This window comes from Callospermophilus lateralis, chromosome 12, assembly GCF_048772815.1.
Source record: "Callospermophilus lateralis isolate mCalLat2 chromosome 12, mCalLat2.hap1, whole genome shotgun sequence".
In the NCBI taxonomy this organism is placed as follows: domain Eukaryota; kingdom Metazoa; phylum Chordata; class Mammalia; order Rodentia; family Sciuridae; genus Callospermophilus; species Callospermophilus lateralis.
The window spans coordinates 26,685,766-26,709,635 of NC_135316.1; the positions used below are offsets into that span (position 1 = coordinate 26,685,766).

The following is a 23,870-nucleotide window of genomic DNA, read 5'->3' on the forward strand; positions in this document are numbered from 1 at the left end:
ACAATGTTTTGCTTCTGTATAATATATGGCTTAAAATTGTAATTCTTTTTTTTTAATAATTTTTATTTTATTTATTTATTTTTATGTGGTGCTGAGGATCAAACCCAGGACCTTGCATGTGCAAGGCGAGCGTTCTACCACTGAGCCATAACCCAGCCCCAAAATTGTAATTCTTTTTTTTAATATATATAAATATAAATATAAATATAAATATAAATATATATATATTAGTTTTCGGTGGACACAACATCTTTATTTTATTTTTTTTTATTTTTATGTGGTGCTGATAATCGAACCCAGCGCCCTGCACATGCCAGGCAAGCACGGTACCGCTTGAGTCACATCCCCAGCCCCCAGAATTGTGTAATTCTTAAAATCAATGTTTGGGACGATTGTATAAGTTACTTAAGTTCCCTTTTTTGGCTAACAAGGAACCTCTATAGGCAATTGTTCTATTTTGTGCACTCATTAATGACAGCATGTTTGCTAATAAAAGTATATTCTTTTATTTAAGTATGTCATTTAGGATCTTTTCAGCTGCAGACAAGAGAAAACCAATTTAAAAAACAGTGAGAATTGTGGAGAAGGGGCATTTCAGGGGAAGGTAAATTTAACTACTCAATAACATTATCCCTAGTTCAGCTTTTTTTTTTATTCTCTTGGCTTTTCTTAAGAACTTGCCCATCATTATGATGCCAATAGAGTAGTAAGAGTTCAAAATCTCTTTGTAATTGATAAAGCAGTTCATAGTTCTAGTTCCTTTTAAAAAACAGTGAGAATTTTTGCAGGAACTCTCTATCCCATGCAGATGTGCAATGCATCATATGCCCGTGGTTAAGCCAAATACTAGAAAAAGGAATGCGATACTCAAGACTGGCTTAGATTGTCTGTGCTAGGAAGCAGGGTGGGTGGCAAGTTCTTGTTAAGTAGGTATCCAACCATGTCTACATATAGGTTTCATTTCTTGGTCTTTGTTAGGAACAGAGTGTCTTTCATAAAGTTATCGTATCTATTTTATTCTTGCTCAGTCAGAATTTTGAAGATCTTAAAAAACTAATAGAATTTACCATTTTAGGCCCAGATTCCCCCCAAAGAATATAATTCCATAGACAAAGCTATACTGTTAATATTTACTCCTTCATTTGTAGAGACTTAAGAGAACTACCATCTATTTGAATGTATCTTTAGTAAAATTTTATTAAAGGCAGAAAAAAGTAGTAACAAAACATCAGTGTTTATTTGAAATGTGAATGATTCGAGGATAATTTGCTCTTTTTAAAAATATTGATTGATTGTGGTGCTGGGGATTGAATCCAGGATCTTGTACTTGCTAGGAAAGTGCTATTGTCTCTTAATGAAGCCAGGATTTTAAAACTTATTTACTTTATTAGAATTTTTCTCTTAGCATCTTTCTGATAATAAGTAATTTTGGTGGGGGAGGGTGTTCAGTTTTCCTAGCCATAAGATACAGTTTCATTTACCATAGGATCTGGAAAAAAAAAGAAAATCGACTTCTCCTTTGTGGTAGTAAATAGTAGCAAGGGTTCTAGTTGGGTCTGAATCCTGGCTCCATACCTAACTAGTTTTGCAGTCTTGAGTGAAATACTTAAATTTCACATAGTTTCCTTTTTAGTAACATAGAAATAATGATAGTACTTGTGTCAAGTGCTGTTATGAGGAGTAAATGAAATTATTAGGGTAAAGCATTTTGCTATGTTAATAGAGTTGTACTAAATAAATGTTAGCTATTTTATTATAATTATGAATAATTAATTATATAGTATATTTATCAAAATCAGCAATACATTTGTTCTTTAATGCCATTTATACATTTGTCTTATATCTGTCACCTGTTTTGTTTTATTTTGCGGGGAGAGGGGGTAACTTGGGCTTGAACTCAGGGGCAGTCAACCACTGAGTCAGATCCCCAGCCCTGTTTTGTATTTTATTTAGAGACAGGGTCTCACTGAATTGTTTAGTGCCTCGCTTTTGCTGAGGCTGGCTTTGAACTCAAGGTCATCCTGCCTCAGCCTCCCGAATGGCTGGGATTATAGGTATGCACCACTGTTCTTAAAGTTAAAGAGCATGTTATGGACAGTATTAAAAGTAAATGCAATTTTAGTATAAATATTAGTAGTTGAATGATTTAAATTACACTTGCTTTTTTCTTCAACAGTCCAGAAGAAAAGATTAGACAATTAGAGAAGAAAGTAAATGAGTTGGTAGAAGAAAGCTGTATTGCTAACAGTTGTGGAGACTTAAAATTGGTAAGTTCACAAAGTAATAGGAATTGAAGTTATGAAGTATGTAGAGATATATGTCTGCTCTTTAAAATTCTGCTTTTCAAAATTTGATCTTTTAATTTGCTTTGTTCTCATTACTTTGATTTTCCTATCATGTAAATATAACTTCTGTGACTCAGTTATCAGATTAATGCATACTATTAGAAATGTTCAATGTAAAACCCTACTTTATTGCTTATACAATTGGTATTATTTTTATTTATTTCTAATAAAAGCAAAGTCTCTTATTGAATTTTAATGTGGAAATCAATGAAAGCTTCTTGACATTCTGAGTAGTATTAGAGCCAGCCTAAGAATCTCTTGTAATATTAGGCAGCAGTTATTCTTTCACTTGTATTTTGAGCCTCCCAAAGAATGTTAAATAAGAAACAAAATTTTACTTAAATTCCTTCCTCACAAAATTGAATTAAAATACCTAAAAATGTAGGAATTAGGAAGAAAGAAAAGGTAGGGAAGTAGGCATGGTCAAACTCAAAAGGTGGTGAAAGGTACAGACTTGACTTGGTGCAAGTATACTTTACATTTCATCCTTCATATTCTCTCCTCCTTTCTCAGAAAACCACAGACACAATTCGGTGATGGTGAGCTCCATTTAAACAAATATTCTAGGTTTTTTTTTTTTTTTTTTAAATGTAAGAGTAGAGAGGAAAGTCTATTTGAGTAGAGAAGCATCCTGGGGAATCTGAGGTTGGAAAATGAATTCAGCCAAGCTTCATGTTGATAATTCCCAAATGAATGAAAGTTGATAAATGCCCAGAAATTATTTTAAAAAGTGTAAATCTGATTTCAGGCCTTAGAAAAGGCAAAAGATGCAGGAAGAAAAGAGAGAGTCCTGGTGAGACAACGGGAACAAGTTACAACTCCAGAAAATATCAATTTGGATTTAACGTACTCTGTAAGTATAGAAATACCTGCAAAGAAAATTATTTTGGCCAAGATTTATGGATTCCAAAAGCCTTTTTTATTTTACATATTTTTAAAACTTTGTTCACTGATACATAAAAATATAAAAATTGTACATTTTAATGGTGTACCATATAATATTTTGATACATGTGTACATTGTGTAGTGTTTAATCAGATTAAGCACATTGGCCTCAAACATTTATCATTTCTTCATGGTAAAAACATCCAAACTTCTTTCTTCTAGCTTTTTAAAATATACAATACATTATCATTACCTGTAGCCACCCTACTGTTCAGTAACATGCCAGAATTTCTTACTTCTACCTAAAACATTGTACCTGTTAAATAACCTTTCTGTGTCCTTCCCTCCCCACTAACGTCTTTTTTTTCTTTTTTCTTTATCTCTCTTTTTTTAAATATATGTGTACTGTTATTTAAACTTTATTTTATTTGTTTTTATACCTTTATTTATTTTTATGTGATACTGAGGATCGAACCCAGGGCCTTGCTTGTGTTAGGCAAGCGTTCTGCCACTGAGCCACAACCCCAGCCCTATTTATTTATTTTTTTTTTGGTGCTTAGGATCGAACCCAGTGCCTTACATGTGCTAAGTAAGCACTCTACCACTGAGCTACAACCACAGTCCTTGCCTTATCTTTTATTTTTAAAATCTGATTTTTTTAGGTACCAGAATCAAATACATAATAATCTTTAATTCATGAGACACTCATTTTTAGTTTGTACAAAGATCTCTTATTAAATTATTCAATTAATTGTTTTTTAATAGTTAGTAATTGTAAACCCACCATCCAATGGCTGCATGTCTTGAAGACTTTTAATATTTATGCTCAATCAGGATGGTTATCTTAATGAGATTGTAATGTAGACATTTGGATCAGTGATTTTCAAGGATTTCAAATAAATAAGATAAGCTTTGTGAGGGTAGTGAAAATATATTTAATTTCTAGCAAAACATTTATTCTGAAAAGAATTCCTTGTATAAAAATTCCTTGTCAGTGGGCAAAGTCTTCATATAATAAACTAATTTAAAAGGGGGAATTTGAAATTTTAAAATACTAGAGGGGCTGGGGTTGTGGCTCAAGCGGTAGCGCGCTCGCCTGGCATGCATGCAGCCCGCGTTCGATCCTCAGCACCACATACAAACAAAGATGTTGTGTCCGCCGAAAACAATAAAATATTAAAAACTCTCTCTCTCCCTCACTCTCTCTTAAAAAAAAAAAATAAAATAAAATAAAATACTAGATATTTACTAGTTAGTTTTTTTAAATTCCATGAGATCTTCAGGCAATAAATTATTGTGATAATTTTTTTACCTGTAGGTACATAAAATACTATATCTTTGATGACTTAAGTTATAATTTTGTATAAAAGCTGTTACTATGCAAATTCTTCCCTGGTATACTTTAGGGTTTAAGATATTTCCAGGGGGGCTGGGATTCTGGCTCAGGGGAGAGTGTTTGCCTCGCATTCATGAGGCACTGGGTTCGATCCTCAGCACCACATAAAAATAAAAAAATAAAGATATCGTGTCCACCTATAATTAAAAAAATAAATATTAAAAAAAGATATTTCCATGGGACGTTTAGTTTATATTTACAAAGAGAATTAATCCATTTATCTTGCTTATTTCTTTTATCACCAGCAACATTAACAATATACATCTATTCTTTGTGGGTCTTTCAGCTATTAATGGATGGCAAATACTAGTTAAAATAGTGTACGTAGAAAATTAAGTGAAATGTATAGAGGACAGCTGTTTATCTCTTAATGTTGTGGCTTATTTGGATGTAAGATATTTCTAAATTGGTTGAGTATCTTGATATAAGCAGCTTTTGTTGTATGATTTAAATCTCTAGACAGATCAGAAGTGAACAGGACCTAACATAATTATTATGTCTTTTTGCCATTGTTTCTTCCTTAGGTTCTTTTCAACTTGGCCAGTCAGTATTCAGCTAATGAAATGTATGCAGAAGCACTAAACACCTATCAAGTTATAGTGAAAAACAAGATGTTTAGCAATGCAGGTAGGTATATAATCAGTTTTGCCAATAGGCATAACTCTTTTGTAGTGTTAATTTATGTCTCCCCACTTTATGCTTCCTTATAATGAAATGATCTATGCTCTAAGCAAATTTGTATTTATGATGGGTATCCTTCTTAGAGATACTGTATGTGAAAATCCATACAAATACAAATGAAGAAATATGGTTGGTATGAAGTATGTTACATAATGGTAAACAAAAAATGTGTTCTGTTACCACAGGTAGAATGAGCCATGGCATCCCTATAGAATATGCTTTGCCATCTGTAAATATGTCCCAATAGACTAGAGTTTATATTTAGCATTTATATTATATAAATTTTTAGTTGCAATATTAAAGTTTATCAGAATATCATTTCCTTTTAACATCATTTAACATCAGTTTTATAATGTAAATCAGTTTCTTTCCAACCATACTTCAGACATCTACTATCTTAAGTTTCATTGCCTCACAGAAACTAATGTTTGAATACATGAAACAGTATAACTATTTTAAAATTAGATTTTTAGGTAATGTCTAAAACTTTATAACTTAAGAACATCAGAGAATATGAATTAAGATCATCTACAATATCATAGAAAAAGTGCAAAAATAAGAATATTATACATTCTTTTTTTTAATTAGGGAGACTGAAAGTGAATATGGGAAATATTTACTTAAAACAAAGAAGTTATTCCAAAGCTATTAAGTTCTACCGAATGGCCTTAGACCAAATCCCAAGTGTTCATAAAGAAATGAGGTAAGCAATCACCAAGATTACTATAAAATTTAAGTGTTGTTTTTCAGAAACAAGGTAGATGTTCTGATCTTTGGTTAGTGGTTAAAAGTGTTTACATATGAGAGTTATTGGATTTGTGTTATCTGTGAAATATTTTGTTTTATTCACTTGTGACTACTTGTGTACACTTGTATAGTGACAAGTTAAAGATTAAATGCATAGTTTGTGATCAAGTGAAATAAAACTAAGCTAATTGACCAATATAGAGATTCACTCTGTAAGCGGTTAGTACGATGATACAAATTAATGTCAACAAATAATCAGAATAGCATTTCTACAGAATGTATCAGATTAGAAAAAAAGTCTAGAAACTTAGAACTACCTCACATTGTTTCTATATTTTGAGAGTGAGGTAGTGAAAGGATGGGATTATTTTTGATTCTTAGAAGAGGAGGGAGGATGTTGGAATACTTCAGATTCCCCCAATATTTTCTATTATATTCAGACACAGTATGTTTACAGGTAATGATTTCCCCTAGGAACAGGGGACATTTCCTCTGTGACGATTTATTTATAAATGCCACTTTTGACAATCATTTGGTTTTGAATTTTGCATGGTATTTAATTATCATCAGCAAAATCTAGCTTATAAGACACATTGTACCCTTTAGGTACTTTATTTTTTTTTAGTTGTAGTTGGACACAATATCTTTATTGTATTTATTTATTTTTATGTGGTGCTGAGGATTGAACCTAGGGCCTCGCATATGGTAGGTGAGCGCTCTACCGGTGAGCCCCAGCCCCCTTTAGGTACTTTAAAAAAATTTTTTTTTAATTCTTTTTAATTATACATGACAGTAGGCTTGAGGTACTTTTAATTCAGGTGAGACCAAGAATTTGAGCATTTTAGAAAAAGATAATAATATTAGGTGGCATTTCCATACTTAACAATCAATAATTGAGACAATGGTACTGTATTAATTCAGCCAAGGGAATAAATATCGAAAATAATAGTGGTCAAGAAAGACTCAGCCAGGTACAGTGACACATGCCTGTAATCCAAGCAGTTCAGGAGGCTGAGGCAGGAAGATTGTGAGTTCAGAGCCAGCCTCAGCAACTTAACAAGGCCATAAGCAACTTAGTGGGACCCTTTCTCTAAGTAAAATATAAAAAAGGGCTGAGTCTATAGCTCAGTGCCTAGCATTTGTAAGGCATTGGGCTCGATCCTTAGCACCACATAAAAATAAATAAAGGCATTCTGTCCATCTACAACTACAAAAAATATTAAAAGGGAGGTTTGGGGATATGACTCAGTGGTTGAGCGCCCTTGGGTTCAATCCCCCATACCAAAAAAACAAAAAAGAAAGAAAGAAAGGAAGACTTTTGGAAATAGGTATACTTGAGATAGGTTACTTAAGTGACAAAAGGGACAACATTCCAGAAAAAAGAATGCTATGAGATGAGTAATTATTTGTGATCTGATAAACTAATTTTGAATAAATTTGTTGAAACAGTAAATTCATGTCAGAGTAGTTGGAAATAAGGCCAGATCACATCCTTTAGGATGGCTGTATTCAAAATGAAGAAAATAGCAAGTATGTATGAAGATCGTGGGAAATCTGAAACCTTATATATTACATATGTAAAATGGGGCAGCTACTTTGGAAAATACTTGGGTAGTTTCTTAAAAGTTAAACATATTATATGACCAGCAATTCCATTTTTAGGTGTATGTCCAAGAGATGAAAGTTTGTTATCACAAAGGTTTATACACAAATGTTCATAATAGCATTAATCATAATAGCCAAAAAGTGTAAATAACTGAAAGAGCTATCAAGTTGGCGATGGTTAAGTAAAATACAGTATATATCCATAGGATAGAATACTATTTGACAATACAAAAGGAGCAAAGTCCTGATACTTGCTGCAATATGGAGGAACTGTGGAAGGATTATGCTAAGTGAATGAAGGCCAACACAGAGTATTACATATCATGCAATTCCACTTACATACAATGCTTAGAAAAAAACAGAAAGTAGATTAATGGTTTCCTATGGCTAACAGAATGGAGAATGACTATTAATAGGCACAACTATAACCACATAAATATGTGGTTATAGTTCCACAACAGTGTAAATATAGAAGTAATCATTGAATCACATACTTAAATAATAAGCAAACTTTTTGGTATGTATATTATGTACACTATACTATAATAAGGCTTTAATAAAATAAAAAGGAAATAAAATGGAAAAGAAAAACAGGAATGGCTTGAATGCCATACTGAAGAATTCAAACTTTTAATGCTAATCTATGTTTATTTTTGTTTAGGATTAAAATAATGCAGAATATTGGTGTTACATTTATTAAAACTGGTCAATATTCAGATGCCATTAATTCATTTGAGCATATAATGAGCATGGCACCAAATCTGAAAGCAGGCTTCAACCTAATTCTTAGTTATTTTGCCATTGGAGACCGAGAAAAAATGAAGAAGGCATTCCAAAAATTGATTGCTGTTCCGTTAGAAATTGATGAAGATGATAAATATATTTCACCAAGTGTGAGTATGAAAAAGTTAAAGGGGCTGAGATTGTGGCTCAGTGGTAGAGCGCTTGTCTAGCATGCGTGAGGCAGTGGGTTCAATCCCTGGCACCATATAAAAATAAATAAATAAATAAAATAAAGGTATCGAGTCCATCTACAACTAAAAAAAAATACTTTAAAAGAAAAAGACATTTTTCTTTTTAAGTATTTAAAAGTGGTAGAGCACTTACCTAGCATGCATAAGGCACTGGGTTCAATCCCAGGCACCACATTAAAAAAAATAATAATAAAATAAAATAAAGGTATTGTGTTCATCTACAACTAAAAAAAAAAAAAAAAGCTATCTCCTACTTAACTGTGTTTTCCTGTTTCTAGAAATGAGCAAATTAGAATTGATGACTTCTTGAGTATTTTACCGACCTATATTAATGTTTTTTATCACTGATATATTTATTTTGTTATTTCAGTTAGATCTGTTGAAATAGGGCTAGAGATTTTGGTTAAAACATACTGCACAGTTTTAGTCAAGACCAAAAGAATTGTATTAAAAATAATAATGTCATTCATTGAAAGTAACAGCTTGACTGTGGAACCTAAAATCCTTTGATGTTTTAAAAATCATTGTTAAGCCAGGTGTTGTGGCACATGCCTGTAATACCAGTAGCTTAGGAGGCTGAGGCAGGAGGATCTCAAGTTCAAAGCCAGCCTCAGCAACTAAGCAAGGCCCTAATTAACTTAGCAAGACCCTGTCTCAAAATAAAAAAATTAAAAAGTGGGGGGGGGGCTAGATAGTGGCACAGTGGTTAAGTACCCCTAGATTCAATCACTGGTTCAAAAAAAAAAAAAAAAAAATCATTGTTAAGCAGAGAAACCTAAAAAAATCTGTACTATGTCAACAGTGGAAAAAAAATTAATTCCTTATCTTTATTTGAGAGTAAAGCAAAATACAGCTCTCAAAAGTCTTATTTTTAAAGGTCTAGGGGAATATTATATAGTGTTAGGTGAAAAAGTACAGATAGATACACACCTACACATGAACAGAAACTGAAAGAATACTCAATTATATTCTGGGCAGTTAGATTTTTTTTAACACTTTATAAACATTTTCCAGATTTTTATATGTAAATTTTATATAAGTCAAAATGTTAAATCACCTATATTTATAGGTTAAAATGGCATAATATCTTTAGTTTCATAGACAATGTAGACTCAAGCCATATGCCTAGTTTCACCATTCTATTCTTCCGTCTCCTTCCTTGTGCCTCAGGTCCTTTATGTATAAAATGGTACTAATTATAATGACCTACCTTGTAGTGTTATAAGGATTAAATTTACAAAATGCTTAAAATCATACCTTGAACATAGTAAGCGCTAGGTAAATGTTAATTATGTATTATTTTCATATTGCAAAAAAAAAAAAAAAGAATCTATGTTGTGAAAAAGTCACATTTTAAAATATTTTTGCAGTGTTAGGGATTGAACCCAGGGACTTGTGCATGCTAGGCGAGTGCTGTATTATTGAGCTACATCCTGAACTCCTGTCTGTATTATCAATTGGAAATAATGGCATGGATTATACTAAGGAGTTGATAATCATGAAAGCATATATATTTGAGTTTTAAATTTATAATATATAATCATGTATTTATACTAACACCACAGCTTCTCTGTGTTCCTATTCTTTCTAGCCTGACCCTTGTAGCAGCTGTTCAGAATGTATTCTAGCTCCTTAGAGAATGTAATAGGTGATTGGAAGTAAGAAAAGGAAAAAAAATGCATTTTATTAGGGAAAATATTTTTGAAAGATTTATTTACTCTCCATTTTATACAATTAGTTGGGATTTTGATTACAAATTCAAGTTTTTAGCATTTATTTCTGAATTTTTTCTTTCAATTGCTTTTCTCAGGATGATCCTCATACAAACCTAGTGATTGAAGCTATAAAAAATGATCATCTCAGGCAAATGGAACGTGAAAGGTAATATTTTGGGTTCTTGATAGTGAAGTTTTAATTTCTCTAAAATGATCAAATATGCATTTTATTGTTTCTTACAAAATTTGTTTTATTCAATATATTTCTTGAATAGTGTTGTTGTTTTACCATTTCAGTACTTTTTGGATTCCTTTTTCTCCTTCAAAATAATCTCAGTTCTCATGCTGATCCCAATATTCTTACTTACTTATTCCTACTCTTTCTCTCTGCATTTGGTATAATATTGGAATTTGGTTTATATCACCATTACTTAAAAAGTTATGTCCTTACATATTTTTGTTATGCCTCCCAATTAAATACCAAGACTGAGAGAAAAAAATATATATTTACTTCATTCTTTTCTTCCTTTAATATGGAACTATAATCTGTTTGTACTTCCTTCACCAAACATAGGGGGTTTTCCCACATCAAGAATAAATGATCCAACATTCAGTTACCAACTGAATGTTCACCAATTCAGTTCTGATCTCAGAGTTTATTCAGAGTCCACTCCTGACTACAGATACCAGTTACAAACCCAGGGCTTCCTGTACTTCTGATCAACAGGCTATAAATTAGGGATTTCCACCACCTCCTCCTTAAGTTCAGTAATTTACTGCAAGAGCTTATGGAACTCAGGAAAACACTTTGTTTTTATTTACCAGTTTATTATAAAGAATGCAATTCAGAGCCAGGTGTGGTGGCACATAACTATAATACCAGCAGCTTGGGAGGCTGAGGCAGGAAGATCAAGAGTCCAAAGCCAGCCTCAGCAAAAAGTGAGACACTGAACAACTCATTGAGACCCTGTCTCTAAATAAAATACAAAATAAGGCTGGGGATATGGCTCAGTGGTTGTGTGCCTCTGAGTTCAATCCCCAGTGAATCTGAAGAAAAAAAAAAAAAAAAAGAATGTAACTCAGAAATAACCAAATGGAAGAGATGAATCGGGCAGGGTATGAGAATGTCCATATCCTCTCCAGGTGTGCCACCCTCCGAGTACCTCCATGTGTTCCCCATCTTGGAGGTCTTCTATACTGAGGTTCAATATATATATATATATATAGGCAAGACTGATGATATCATTAGCCTTTGATGATGAAACTCAGTCTCTAACCCCTCTTCCCTCTGGAGGTTGAGGGGTGGGACTGAAAGTTCCAACTCTTCAATCATATGTATGGTTGATTCCAGTGGCAACCAAGCCCCATTTTGAAATTTTCTACGGGCTAATATGAAGTCACCTCATTAACATAAAGTCAAGTATGGTTAAAAGGGGCTCATTATAATTAACAAAAGACACTTCCATCATTCAGAAGATTCCAAGAGCTCTTTGCCAGTCACCAGAATGAATACCAAATATATTTCTATCACAATATCACATGTACTTGGTCTCTGCCAAGTATAATTTTATCACTGGAGAAAGTCCAAGGAGTTTTTGGAGAAGAGTACCTCAACTCAAAATTGAGTGGGGCTCTTGACAAACATGAATTTAAGGATGCATCTGTTAGAGGCACAGACAGATTTATTTAGGAAAGCAGAGGTACATTTCAAGGGAGAATGGAGGCTGTATTGAGAGTGAGGCCCTTTTGGTAAAGCAAGGAATATACATTCAAGGGAGAATGTGGGCCATCTTTTGAGAATGAGAATCAGCACCCTCTTGGTCTTGGTTATTAATTTTTATAGAGAGATAGTAACTAGAAATCGGACTAAAGGTGGAGTCAGGATAGAATTATGCAGTTTTGTGCCAATATTTCTAGTACTTGGGCATTGCCCTCATATCATGAAACTTTTTGTAGGCAAGAGATTGGGCTGGATTATCAAGGTTGCTTTCTTAATCAAGAGTTTAAGCTAGATGCAGTGGTGCCTAGTCTATGATCCCAGCGGCTATGGAGACTGAGGCAGGAGGATTGTGAGTTCAGGTGCTGAGCAACTCAGTGCGACTCTGGCTCTAAATAAAATACAAAATAGGTCTGGGAATGTGGTTCAGCAATTGAGTGCCCCTGAATTAAATCCCCCTCCCCAAAAAAAGAGTTTAAAAAAGAGTTGTTTATGTAATCACACCTGTGATCCCAGTAACTCAGGAAGTTAAAGAGCTAGGAATGTATGTAGCTTCATGATTGAGTGCTTGTCTAACATGCATGAGGCCCTGAGTTTGATCCCCAGCACTGCAAAAATAAAAATTAAAAATTATTTTTTTTAAAATGGCTGGGGATATAGTCTGATGGTAAAGTAGCCATGGGTTCAATCACCAGCACCTAAAAAGGAAAACAACAACAAAAAAAAGTTGCTTATTTCGTATTCTTGTGGTTTGTGAACATTTTTCTTTTGAGACTGGTCGTATCTTTTTCTGTATCCCGTGGTTTTCTTTTGAGACTCAGATTTTTCTTTTTTTCTTTTTCTGTATCCCTCAAGCCCTATCTCATTTTGAAAATTTTAAATTTAGTGAACATTCAGTAGATAAATTAGGAGTACATTACATGGTAGAAAGCCCTTAATTATTTTCTTTTAATTGTGGTAAAATATATAACATAAAATTTATCATCTGAAGTGTTAAGTACATTCACACTATTATATGACTGATCTTGAGAACTTTCTTCATCTTGCAGAACTGAAACTCTGTACCTATTAAGCAATAGCTCCCCATTTTTTGCCCCCACATTCCATCCCTTAGCAATTACCATTCTGCTCTCTATGATTTTGAGTGTTCTAATGTAAATTGAATCTCAACATTTTTTTTTTCTTTTTGTGACTGGCTTTTTGCACTTAGCATAATGTCCTCAAGGTTCATTCATGTTGTAGTATATATCAGGATCTCCTTCCTTTTTATAATACTTCATTTTATGTATGGAGGGCAGTAATCTTTAAGAATTAGTTTTAAATTGAAGAGAGGCTTCTGGAAGGATAAAATAGATATACATTTTTGTATTTTTTATGTGATGCTGAGGATCGAACCCAGCACCTTGCATGTGCTAGGCGAGAACTCTACCGCTGAGCCACAATCCCAGCCCTTTTTTTTGTTCTTCTCATTAAGTACAACTAAAAACTCTGGAAGTTATATGTAAAGCAAATACAAGAAAGGCAGAAAGAGGAGGACAGATCAGCAAGGGTCCTGGGGATGTAATGAACATCCCAGACTTGGAGCTAAAGAACTGACAATCAGAAAATCCTTATAGGTGCTCTTAAAAAAAGGAAAAAAAAAATCTAAAGAAAAGCCTGTTTTCTCTAGCAAACAAACCAGGACAGGGGGTAGACTAGCAAGATAGACAACTTTTAGAGAAATACCACGGAAAGAATTGGCTGCACTCCCACCGACACCAGCAAAATCTGAATAAAAGTAAACCTAGACTCACACCTTTGTGAGGCTGTGCTATAAGAAAAGCACCTCCATACCCCACAAGGATAATATCAGAAAAGGCTAGGCAGGGGACCAGGACTGTCATCCTCAAAGACTATTAACAAATTCCATTCCTCTTTGTTGTCAGTGGCTGCCGTATAGACAGTCTGAATTCTACCCCTCTCAGCAGTAATGAAGTATCCCTACCAGTCTTTCCTAGGATGATGTTGAAGGAGGTATAGTGGAGAGTGAAGCCTTTAATCTTGCCAAGTGATAACAAGACTTTTCACCAGGGTCTTAGTAGAGACCATGTAGCAGGAACTTCCACCCTGCACAGCAGAAGCAGGAAGCTGTACCCCCTACCCACCCACCCCCCGATTCAGGGGTCTTTGTGGGGAATCTAGACTTGCACTTTCACCTTCCTGTTTGTGTTAGAATGGTGTCAAGAAAACCAGCTAAAATAGTCCAGATTTTCATAATAAAAGTGTCCAAATCTCCATCAGGAATCACTTGTTATACCCCCTCAGAAAAACCCAGGAAAACTTGAACTAAATTAAAAAAGAGAATTGCTATATGGCAACATTAAAATGACAAAGATGTTAGAATTGTCTGGCAGATTTTTAAAACAACCATGATAAAAAGGCTTCAATAAATAGTTATAAGCATGCTTAAAACATGGAAAAAATAGAAAGCTTCAGAAAACAAACAGAATCTCAGAAAAGAAATAGAAGATATAAACAAGCAGCACATGGAAATTTTAGAACTGAAAAATATGATAATCGAAGGTCCGTGGATAGACCCATTGATAGAATAGAGGGGATAGAGGAAAGAGTGAACTAGAATATAGAAAACAAAAATTACCTAGTCTAATCTGTAGAGTGGAACTAGACTAAAAAAAAAAAAAATGATTTAAAATCCTTGGGCATATACTGAGTAGTGAGATAACTGGGTCAAATGGTGGTTCCATTCCTAGTTTTTTTAGGAATCTCCATACTGCTTCCCAGAATAGTTGCACCAATTTTCAGTTTCACCAGCAATGTATGAGTGTAACTCAGCCATTAAGAAGAATTTCTTTATGACATATGCCAGTAAATGAATGTATCTGAAGACTGTCATGCTAAGTGAAATAAGTCATTCCCTAAAAGCCAAAGGTCAAATGTTGTAACTGATATATGGAAGCTAACTCACAATGTGGGGGAGGGGAATAAAATAAATTCAGTGGATTAGACAAAGGGGAATGAAGGGAAAAGATGGGGGATAGGAAAAAGAAAGACAATGGGATAAATCTGACATAATTTTGCAATCACATGTATGAATACACCACAGTGAATCTTATTATCATGTATATCCACAAAAATGGGCTCCTAATTAGAATAAGACATGCTTATGTAATTAAATTAAAATGGATTCTACTGTCATGTATAACTAAAAAGAACCAATATAAAAAAAATGAGCAGTACCCCAGGGAACTGTGGGACTTCTAATAAAAGACCTAACATTTATGTCATCAGAATCCAGAAAACTTATAGAGGAATAAAAACAATTTATTGAAAATAGTAACAATAGAAAATATCTATTTTCTCCCCAAATCTATTTGCAAATTCAGTGCAATCCAAAATTCTTTCATGATTACAAAAAACCCAAACAAAAATCTTAAAAAGCAAGAAGTAAAAAGGAAGTTCCTCAATGTGATAAAGTATCTCTATGAAAAACCCACAGTTAGATCATATTTAATAGTAATAGTTCACCAAAAAACTATAATTACAATTAATAAATGAATTCAAGAAGTTGCAGAGGAAATAGAACTGATTCTTTGAAAAAAAATTTGATAAATTCTAGCAAGACTAACAAAAAAAGAGAGAAGACCAAAATTACAAATGTTGAGAATAAAACAATCACTACAGATCCTGCAGACATCAAAAGGATAATAAAAGAAGACATACAAATTTAGCAAGTGAGGTGAGATTGACTGCTTTCTTAAAAAACTTTTACCACGTGTCATATACAAAAAATACCTCAAAATGAACCATAGACCTAGATGTGAGAGCTAAAACTATAAAATTCATATAAAAACACCTAAAATTAAATATTACCCTCGGATTAGGCAGTGGTTTCCTAAATATGACACAAAACACAAGTGATGAAAAAAAAATGGTACATCATCAAAATTAAAAAATGTATGTCCTTCAAACAACACTATCAAGACAGTGAAAATATAACCCACCAAATGAGAGAAAAATACTTGCAAATCATATATCTAAGAAGGAACTTATTTCTAAACTATGTAAGTTTTCGACTCAATAAAAAATGGTCTAATAATCCAGTTTAAAATGTGCAAAGGGGGCTGGGGATGTGGCTCAAGTGGTAGCGCACTCGCCTGGCATGCGTACTGCCCGGGTTCGATCCTCAGCACCACATACAAACAAAGATGTTGTGTCCGCCAAAAACTAAAAAATAAATATTAAAATTCTCTCTCTTTCTCCCTCTCTCTCACTCTCTCTTTAAAAAAAATAAAATAAAATAAAATGTGCAAAGGTTAGGTATAAATATTGCATATATTTCTGGTTGTAAATGTTTAACTTGTGTCTCTTTTTATTTCAAAACTAACTTTCTGGGCCAGGGTTGTGGCTCAGTGCCAGAGCACTTGCCTAGCATGTGTGAAGCACTGGGTTCCATTCTCAGCACTGCATATAAATAAATTAAATAAAGGTTTATTGACAACTATAAGAATTATTTTAAAAGAATTATTTAAAAAAACATTCTATCATTTTTTTTAAACAATGTGAATGTTTGAATTAATCATGAAATGTAACTGTTTATTCTGTATTTTCCCATCAAATCCTATTGGTAGTACTAAATGAGTACTTGAGGTTTGGGGAGTTCAGAAAAATGTGCAAAGGATCTGAATAGACATTTTCTTTCAAAATAGACACATTAATGCCGAATAGGCACAGGAAAAGATAAAGTGTCTCTATGAAAAACCCACAGAATCTGCTAAGGAACCGCAACTCAGAATTGCAATGAAATACCACCTTTCACTAATATTAGATTATAATACAAAATTCAGATAATAAATATTGGTGAGAAGGTAGATAAATTGGTATCTCCCCCCTTCATGCTGATGGTGAGAATATAAAATGGTACTGCAACTTTTTGGAAGACAGACTGGAACTTCCTCAAGAGCTTATACATAAACTTATCATGTGACCCAACAATTTTAGTCCTAGGTAGATAATCTGAAGCAGTTAGAACATGGTTCACATAACAATTTGTATACAAATGTTCATAGTAACATTATTCATAGTATCTAAAAGTGAAAATTATCCAAATGTCCAACAACTCATGAATTTATAAATATGTTCTATCTGTACAATGGAATATATGCTATATACAGATGAGCCTCGAAAATGGAAAAAAAGATTAGGTATAAAAACAGAAAGTGGATCAGTGGTTGATAGGCACGGGAAGTGTCTGCTAATTGGTATTGAGTTTCTTTTTAAGGTTGTGAAAATGTTCTAAAATTTATTAGGGTAGGTTGTTGCACAAATCTGTGAATACACTTACATCATTAAATTGTAGACTTGACATTGGTAAATTGGTATGTGAATTATATCTTTATAAAGCTGTTTTAAAAAAAAGAATTCAGGAATACATTTTTAAAAATTAAAAGTAGGGTTTATTCCAAGGATGCAAGCCTGGTTCATTAAATATCAGTCATATTAACCAGTTAAGGAAAAAAACTTATGGTTCAAGCAAGTTGAAAAATTCTGTTTCTATTTTTCTGAAGGTTTCTATGATGAATGAGTATTGATGTTTTTCTAGTGCCTTTTCTGCATCTGTTGGTATATAACATGGAATGTTAATCAACAACAAAAAGAAATTAATATGGGAATAATTTGGGTGGATCTGAAGGAAATTATCTTATGAAAATATCCTTTTCCAAAGATTGTGTTAGAGAAATGGAGATCAGATTAATGGTTGTCAGGAGTTGAAGAGGTGCTAGGAAGATAACATGAGGGAATGAAAACATAATGGAACTACTCCATATATTCACTGTATCAATGCTAGAATCTTGGTTGTGATGTTATACCGTCATCCTTGGAGAAACAGGGTAAAGGGTAAAAGGTATCCCTATTCCTTTTTTTTTATATATATATGTGAATTTATGAGTGTCAAATGTTTAATGAAAAGAAAGAAATTACAGAATTAATGTTTAATGACTTGGAAAAATATAGTTTTCACAACAATATAGTATAATAAATACAGATTATAAAATAGTTATATACATTTTGAGTCCATTTAAAAAACTGCTTGTGTTTATAAATCCAGGAAAAAAAGACTAAAGGAACACTCATCTACCTCTATAAATTGGCATGTCCACTTTGAAATACAATTTGGCATTTTCCAGTATTAGGGACAGTGTACGATTTTATATATGTATGCCTATACACGTGCACATACATGTACATATGCATTCAAAGAAACATGTAGTAATTCATTTTTGCTGTTCACTTCACACTATTTCTTCAGTGGTCATTTTCACTATTTACTTTCATGTTCACATTGTAGGTTATGTAAGTTCTGCAGTAGAGCCACACAGGCTGCCTCTGTAGTGTCTCTTTGTTTCTTTAGTTTGTCAGAAGGCATCATCAGGCAGAAAATGGAATAAACATTGTTGACCCAGATGGCAGTCATGTTGCTTGTCATATTTCCAAATTGTGGTTTTTTTAACCTGACTTGCAAGCATATTTCTTGTGTAGTTGTCTATCATTTAAGAAGCTCCTGTGGTATGTTAGCTTTGACAGATGTTTACACTTACATTTTAAGAGCTAAATTTTAACTATTTTTGTTTCATATTTCTAAATAAAACTTTGTTTGTTTGATATAGGAAAGCCATGGCAGAAAAATACATCATGACAGCTGCAAAACTCATTGCTCCTGTAATTGAAACATCTTTTGCTGTAGGTTATGATTGGTAAGAGATTTTAAATGCAGTAAAACTGCCTGAATGTGGTGTTTTCATGATCATACTTTATTGATTTAAAATTAATATTATTAGAAAAGAGAATAATGATTATAAGTATTGCTTTATACTTATGAAACATATAATTGTATTAAGGTGAACATAGGCTATCATAAAAGTTGTGAAGTTTTCTATTTGTTCATCTTATTTCACAAATTAAGTGAATTTAGGGCAAATGAACTACCTACCATTTCTTAGGATTTCTTCCATTGTATAAATTCCAGCTTGTGCCTTCTTTCTTTTTACTTTTTTTCTGCTTTGTTAGTAGTAAACTTTTCATCCTGGGTAATAGCTCTCACATCTAAAAAGGCTGTTGTTTCCTGTTATAATAATATATTTCCTAGTAAGTAGTGAAGTGTTTTAGATTTAGGAAAGCTCCAGTCATTTGTTGAATGAGCATGTGGTTGAATCTCCTGTCTTCTTTTATAGCGTCTCATATAGGTGATCATTTAATTTCTGCTTGGATTCTTCTGATGTTTTGATTCATTTGCTTTACTTTCTAACATCTTTAATAAAGGTTTATAACATTATTCCTCATATTGAATCCAAATTTGCCTCTCATGAATGAACAAATACAGAGTTTATCTCTGATGCCTATATGTGATTAAAATATCAGGTCAGTATGGAAGAATTATGGCTCTAATTTTCTAGTTACTCTCCATAGTTCTTATTGATAGAATAAAATAACCTTTCTTTGTTATATTTTCATCGTCTTTCAGCTTCTTACCCATGCTGTTTATCCCTCGGAATCTATTCTGTTTCTAGAGTTCATGATCTTCCTGTTTTATTTTGCACTGGCAGCTTTAGTTTTTCCCATGACATTTGTTTTTACTGTGTTTCCAATTGCATGTCTTTCTTTTACATTCTTTGTAGAGTCTGGTTTTTCTGGTGTTTTTCCTTCCAAGAATCTTTCTCTGCTCTAGTTTCTACAAGATGGTTGTTGGCTTGGTTTGGTGTTAAATGCTATCTTGGGGCTTGCCTTCATTTCTCTTCTGGTCTGAACCCTCTATCTCATTTAACAGCTTTATTTTCTTCTCTTAATTTCATCCGCAATTAACCCCTAATGTCTTTCTGTGTGGGTCTAATTCTGTCATCATTCTTGATAGATCAGATATAACAAGGTCATAACTTGTATATCTTCTTTCAGAACTTTAAAAACAGTGACCCATTTGTTAACTAGCATTGTTGCTGACTAGGATTCTAATGTTGGTCACATCCTTGTTATTTGTTGTGCTCTACATTTTTTTCTGAAGATTTTTATAATTTTCTCCTTAACTTGTTATTTTGAAATTATATAACCACATTTTAAATTTGTGTTTCTTTCTCCTAAGCATTCCATGACCCCTCTTATATTTCAACTTGAAAAAATATTATTTTATCAATTATTTTACAATTTACTCCCTTCTCCAGTTATGAATTTCTATTAATTGGATTTTAGAAGTTCTTATAACTTATGTTCTTTGATACAGTATTTTCTGTCTGTGGTTTTCTTTGCTTTCTGGGAGACACCTTCACTTTTTGATCCAACTCTCCAATTTAATTATTTTATTTTTACTTTAAATTTTTTTTTTTTTACATATTACTTAATATTTCCAAGCACACCTTCTTTCTTCTGGTTGTTCCTTTGTTGTTGTGGAGTGTGAGGAGCACCTGTAGGCTTCACCACTCACACAGATGGAGTGATCAGTAGTTCTGTAACAGACCTGTGGTCAGCCTGATCTGTGCCACTGGGGCCTGAATCCACAACCTCACCTCAACTCTGTGGGGACAGTCAACACACTTCTGTGGAATCTTTCTTAGTGTAACTATCTTCCTTTGTTCTACTTACATACAAGCACAACTTTATCTTTTTTCTATTAGTCTAGAAATTGTATTTGCTCATGTCCCCCTCCTGCCATGATCTTTGTTGTAGAGTTTCACCACTTTTATTTCTTTTCCTGTCATTTTAAGTGGGAGTCCGGGAAGAAGTGAGCCATGAATGTCTATGTCTGCTCCCCTTTTGAGTCACAGTCTTGCCTATTGTTAATTGTGATGGAGGGCTTTCTTCCAAATCTTTGTTCTTTCTGGATAAGCAGTTCCAATTCCTTTACCCACTTCAGATAGGGTGTTTATATATTCATATTTGATTTTCTGCCAGACTGGTTGTCCACCTAGTTTATAAATGAGTCCCTTAAAATGTGTCATTGTATCTGTGTACAGGACTCCACGTGCATTTTCTTTTCACCAACCATGGTAATGGGGAATAGCTAGATCCATTTTTGCAAACACTAAATTTTGGTTGTCATCTAAGATCTTCTTGATTTTGGGACAACCACCTCACAATAAATTAACTCTGCTCTTTTAGTCATATCTTTATGCTGAATGGTAAACATTATTTGTTTTACAAAGTATAAACTAAGTTATCTTGATATTTATAAGAGTATATATATTTAATTTTTGAATGTTTTTATGTTTAAAAAATGATAATACTCATCTTTGCAATCTGGCAGTTAGTTTTTAAGTGAAATATTGAATATTTGTTAAAATGCCAACCATTTTCCATTAAATAAAAGTTTTAACTTCCAAGGGTAATTGCTTTTGTCATATCAGACCTAAGATCTGGACAGACTAGGTGATTCTATTCATGTATAATCTTACCTTTACTTTCTAATATATTCAAGTAGAACATTAGGGTTTTTTAGCTTAATGACCCTGCATCAAGCCAAAGCATATGCTTTCACTTGAATATTTTCCTGTTGTAAAACGATAGTGTTATATTTAGAAAAAGAATGATAGGCTTGCTTAAGAAACATTGACAAATGGCTATTATGAAATAGAAAGTGAACATATTGGCATCTATTTAAATTTCCAGGTTTTTTTATATGGATGCTAATATAATGAAAGAAGGAATCTAAGACTTAACCATCTTTTACTGAGCTTCCAGATTTACCCTCACATATTACTTTATCCTGAATCAACATTTTAAAATGTTTGTTTTAGCCAAAGAGCTTAGTGATCTTAATTCTTAGCATGTTTGTTAAAATTCAAAGGAATTTTCAAGATTTCATTTGCAACCTAAGATGTCTTATTTCCTTATGTGTTAATTATACAGGCATCAATTTCTTTGGACCTGGCAGCTTTTCAAAATATTTGCCAAATCTTAGATAACTGAAAAGTGAAGTGCAAATTTCATTTTTAGGAACTTTGAAGAAAGATGTTTGTATATTCATAGAATTTCCTTATATAATTTTTTTATAAATTGCAATAATTGTGTACGTATATATGAATATATGTGCCTATTTTGTATACATACGTGTTGAAAATGATACCCATATATATATTAAACTAAGCACAGGAATATATGTACATACGTGTTTTAAAATACTAGACAGTGTTCTTTGCAGGCAACATCAGAGCTTCTGACTGAGGTTAAAGAATACATGTAGAAAAATATTTCATAATGTAATGACTACTTTTAAGTAAGTGTCATACATTCTCCTTGTCTGCTTTTTTTCATATAAATTGTAGAGGATTAAGGTACAGACATTCTAAGACATAAATAACATCTGTTTGGAGAACTTTTAAGATTTGAAATTAAAGAAGCAAAAGATTTAAATTAAGCCATCTGATTTTTTTTTTTATGATGCTGAGGATTGAAACTTGCATGTGAGGCAAGCACTCTACAAATGTGCTGTATCCCCACAAAGCCATCTGATTTCTAATCTGTTTTGATAATTCTTAAATTATATTTTCATTATGAAGAATCTTCTGAGCCCATTAGATGTAGAATCTGATGTCGAATCTTCTGAGCCCATTAGACAGTTTTATTTTTATATTTTAAAATTATTCAATAAAAGTGACACAGTTTTGAAGTTGAAAGATTATTTTCTCTTTATTCAGATCTAGCTTTTGGAAGTTGTTTTCCATTTAAAAAAAAAAATTTGTTTTTCAATAACAGGTCTTTCTATGTTACCCAGACTGGCCCCAAATTCCTAAGCTTAAAACAATTCTGCTTCCGCCTCACAATTAGCTGGGACTATAGGTTGACATCCCGACGTTGGCTTAAATTTTTCATCATGGTAATGGATCCATGAGAAAAAGTGCTTGCTAATGTTTTACTGACTATTGACTATTTCATCCTGTTGAAATCTGGAAATATACAGCTTTCAAAACCTAGTTGATATTAATAAATTAGTCAAAAAGCCAGAAATTTTATAGACATTTTTCTAAAGACAAAGTCATTAATTTTCTCTAGGCCAGTTTTCAGTGAGCATGTAAGCAAGCCTGATATCAAGTTCATGCCTTAAATTGTGGCATAAAATATTTTAATTCAGCTTAAATTTAATGACCACAATGCTATTTTAGATTGTTTTAGTATTCCTTTATACTTTAACTCAGGGAGGTAAGCATAATCATTGCCTTTTTGTAGCTAAGAAATGTAGACTTGACTAAAGACAGTTAGTTTAGGTCAGTCTTATTAAACTTTGTATTCATTGGAAATGACCTGGTTACTTTTTAAAAGTATAGGTAGTACCTGGGGTACATGCTTAGCATGGGCAAGACCCTGGATTGTGTCTGCAAAACAAACAAATCAACAAAGAATTACAGATTATTATCAAGTTCTCCTATTCTCTTCCCACCATAGTCAGAATTCTGAAATCAGGAGTGAGCATTTGCATTTTTATCAACTCCCCACCAAGTGATTCTGATACATGTAGTATTCTCTTTACCAGTGATACCACCCTTGGCTGAATATTAAAATCATCAGAGGAGTCAAAAAATTCTAAGGCCCAGTCTGTACTCTAGAAATTCCAGGTGTTAAGACTCATGAATAAATAAAAGCCTCCTATGGGTTCTGTGATAGGTATCAAACACATGAATAGTACTTTGTACCATGTCAATAATTTTGGAATGCCATTGACTAAGGAAATCATTAAAAGTTAAGATTTCAGTCTTGAATGGGACAGAAAAACCTCTTTTTCAGTGCTCTTTGATAATATGCTGCCAGGTTTGGAAACTCATGGAA

At 32.9% G+C, this 23,870-nt stretch overlaps 1 protein-coding gene across 6 annotated transcripts in view; it reads left to right on the plus strand.

Annotated features, from left to right (window-relative positions):
* The window catches only part of Ift88 (intraflagellar transport 88), a 123,031-nt gene that overhangs the window by 19,627 nt on the left and 79,534 nt on the right, over window positions 1-23,870 (plus strand). For 5 of the 6 annotated variants that reach the window (XM_076871954.1, XM_076871948.1, XM_076871950.1 and 2 more), the window contains 7 exons: window positions 2,177-2,267; window positions 3,094-3,198; window positions 5,151-5,253; window positions 5,896-6,010; window positions 8,321-8,552; window positions 10,444-10,514; window positions 18,731-18,817. In XM_076871954.1, the coding sequence (XP_076728069.1) occupies window positions 2,177-2,267; window positions 3,094-3,198; window positions 5,151-5,253; window positions 5,896-6,010; window positions 8,321-8,552; window positions 10,444-10,514; window positions 18,731-18,817 (804 nt within the window). Of the gene's footprint in view, window positions 1-109; window positions 167-2,176; window positions 2,268-3,093; window positions 3,199-5,150; window positions 5,254-5,895; window positions 6,011-8,320; window positions 8,553-10,443; window positions 10,515-18,730; window positions 18,818-23,870 lie in introns of those variants that run through there. The other variant, XM_076871953.1, reaches the window with a different exon arrangement.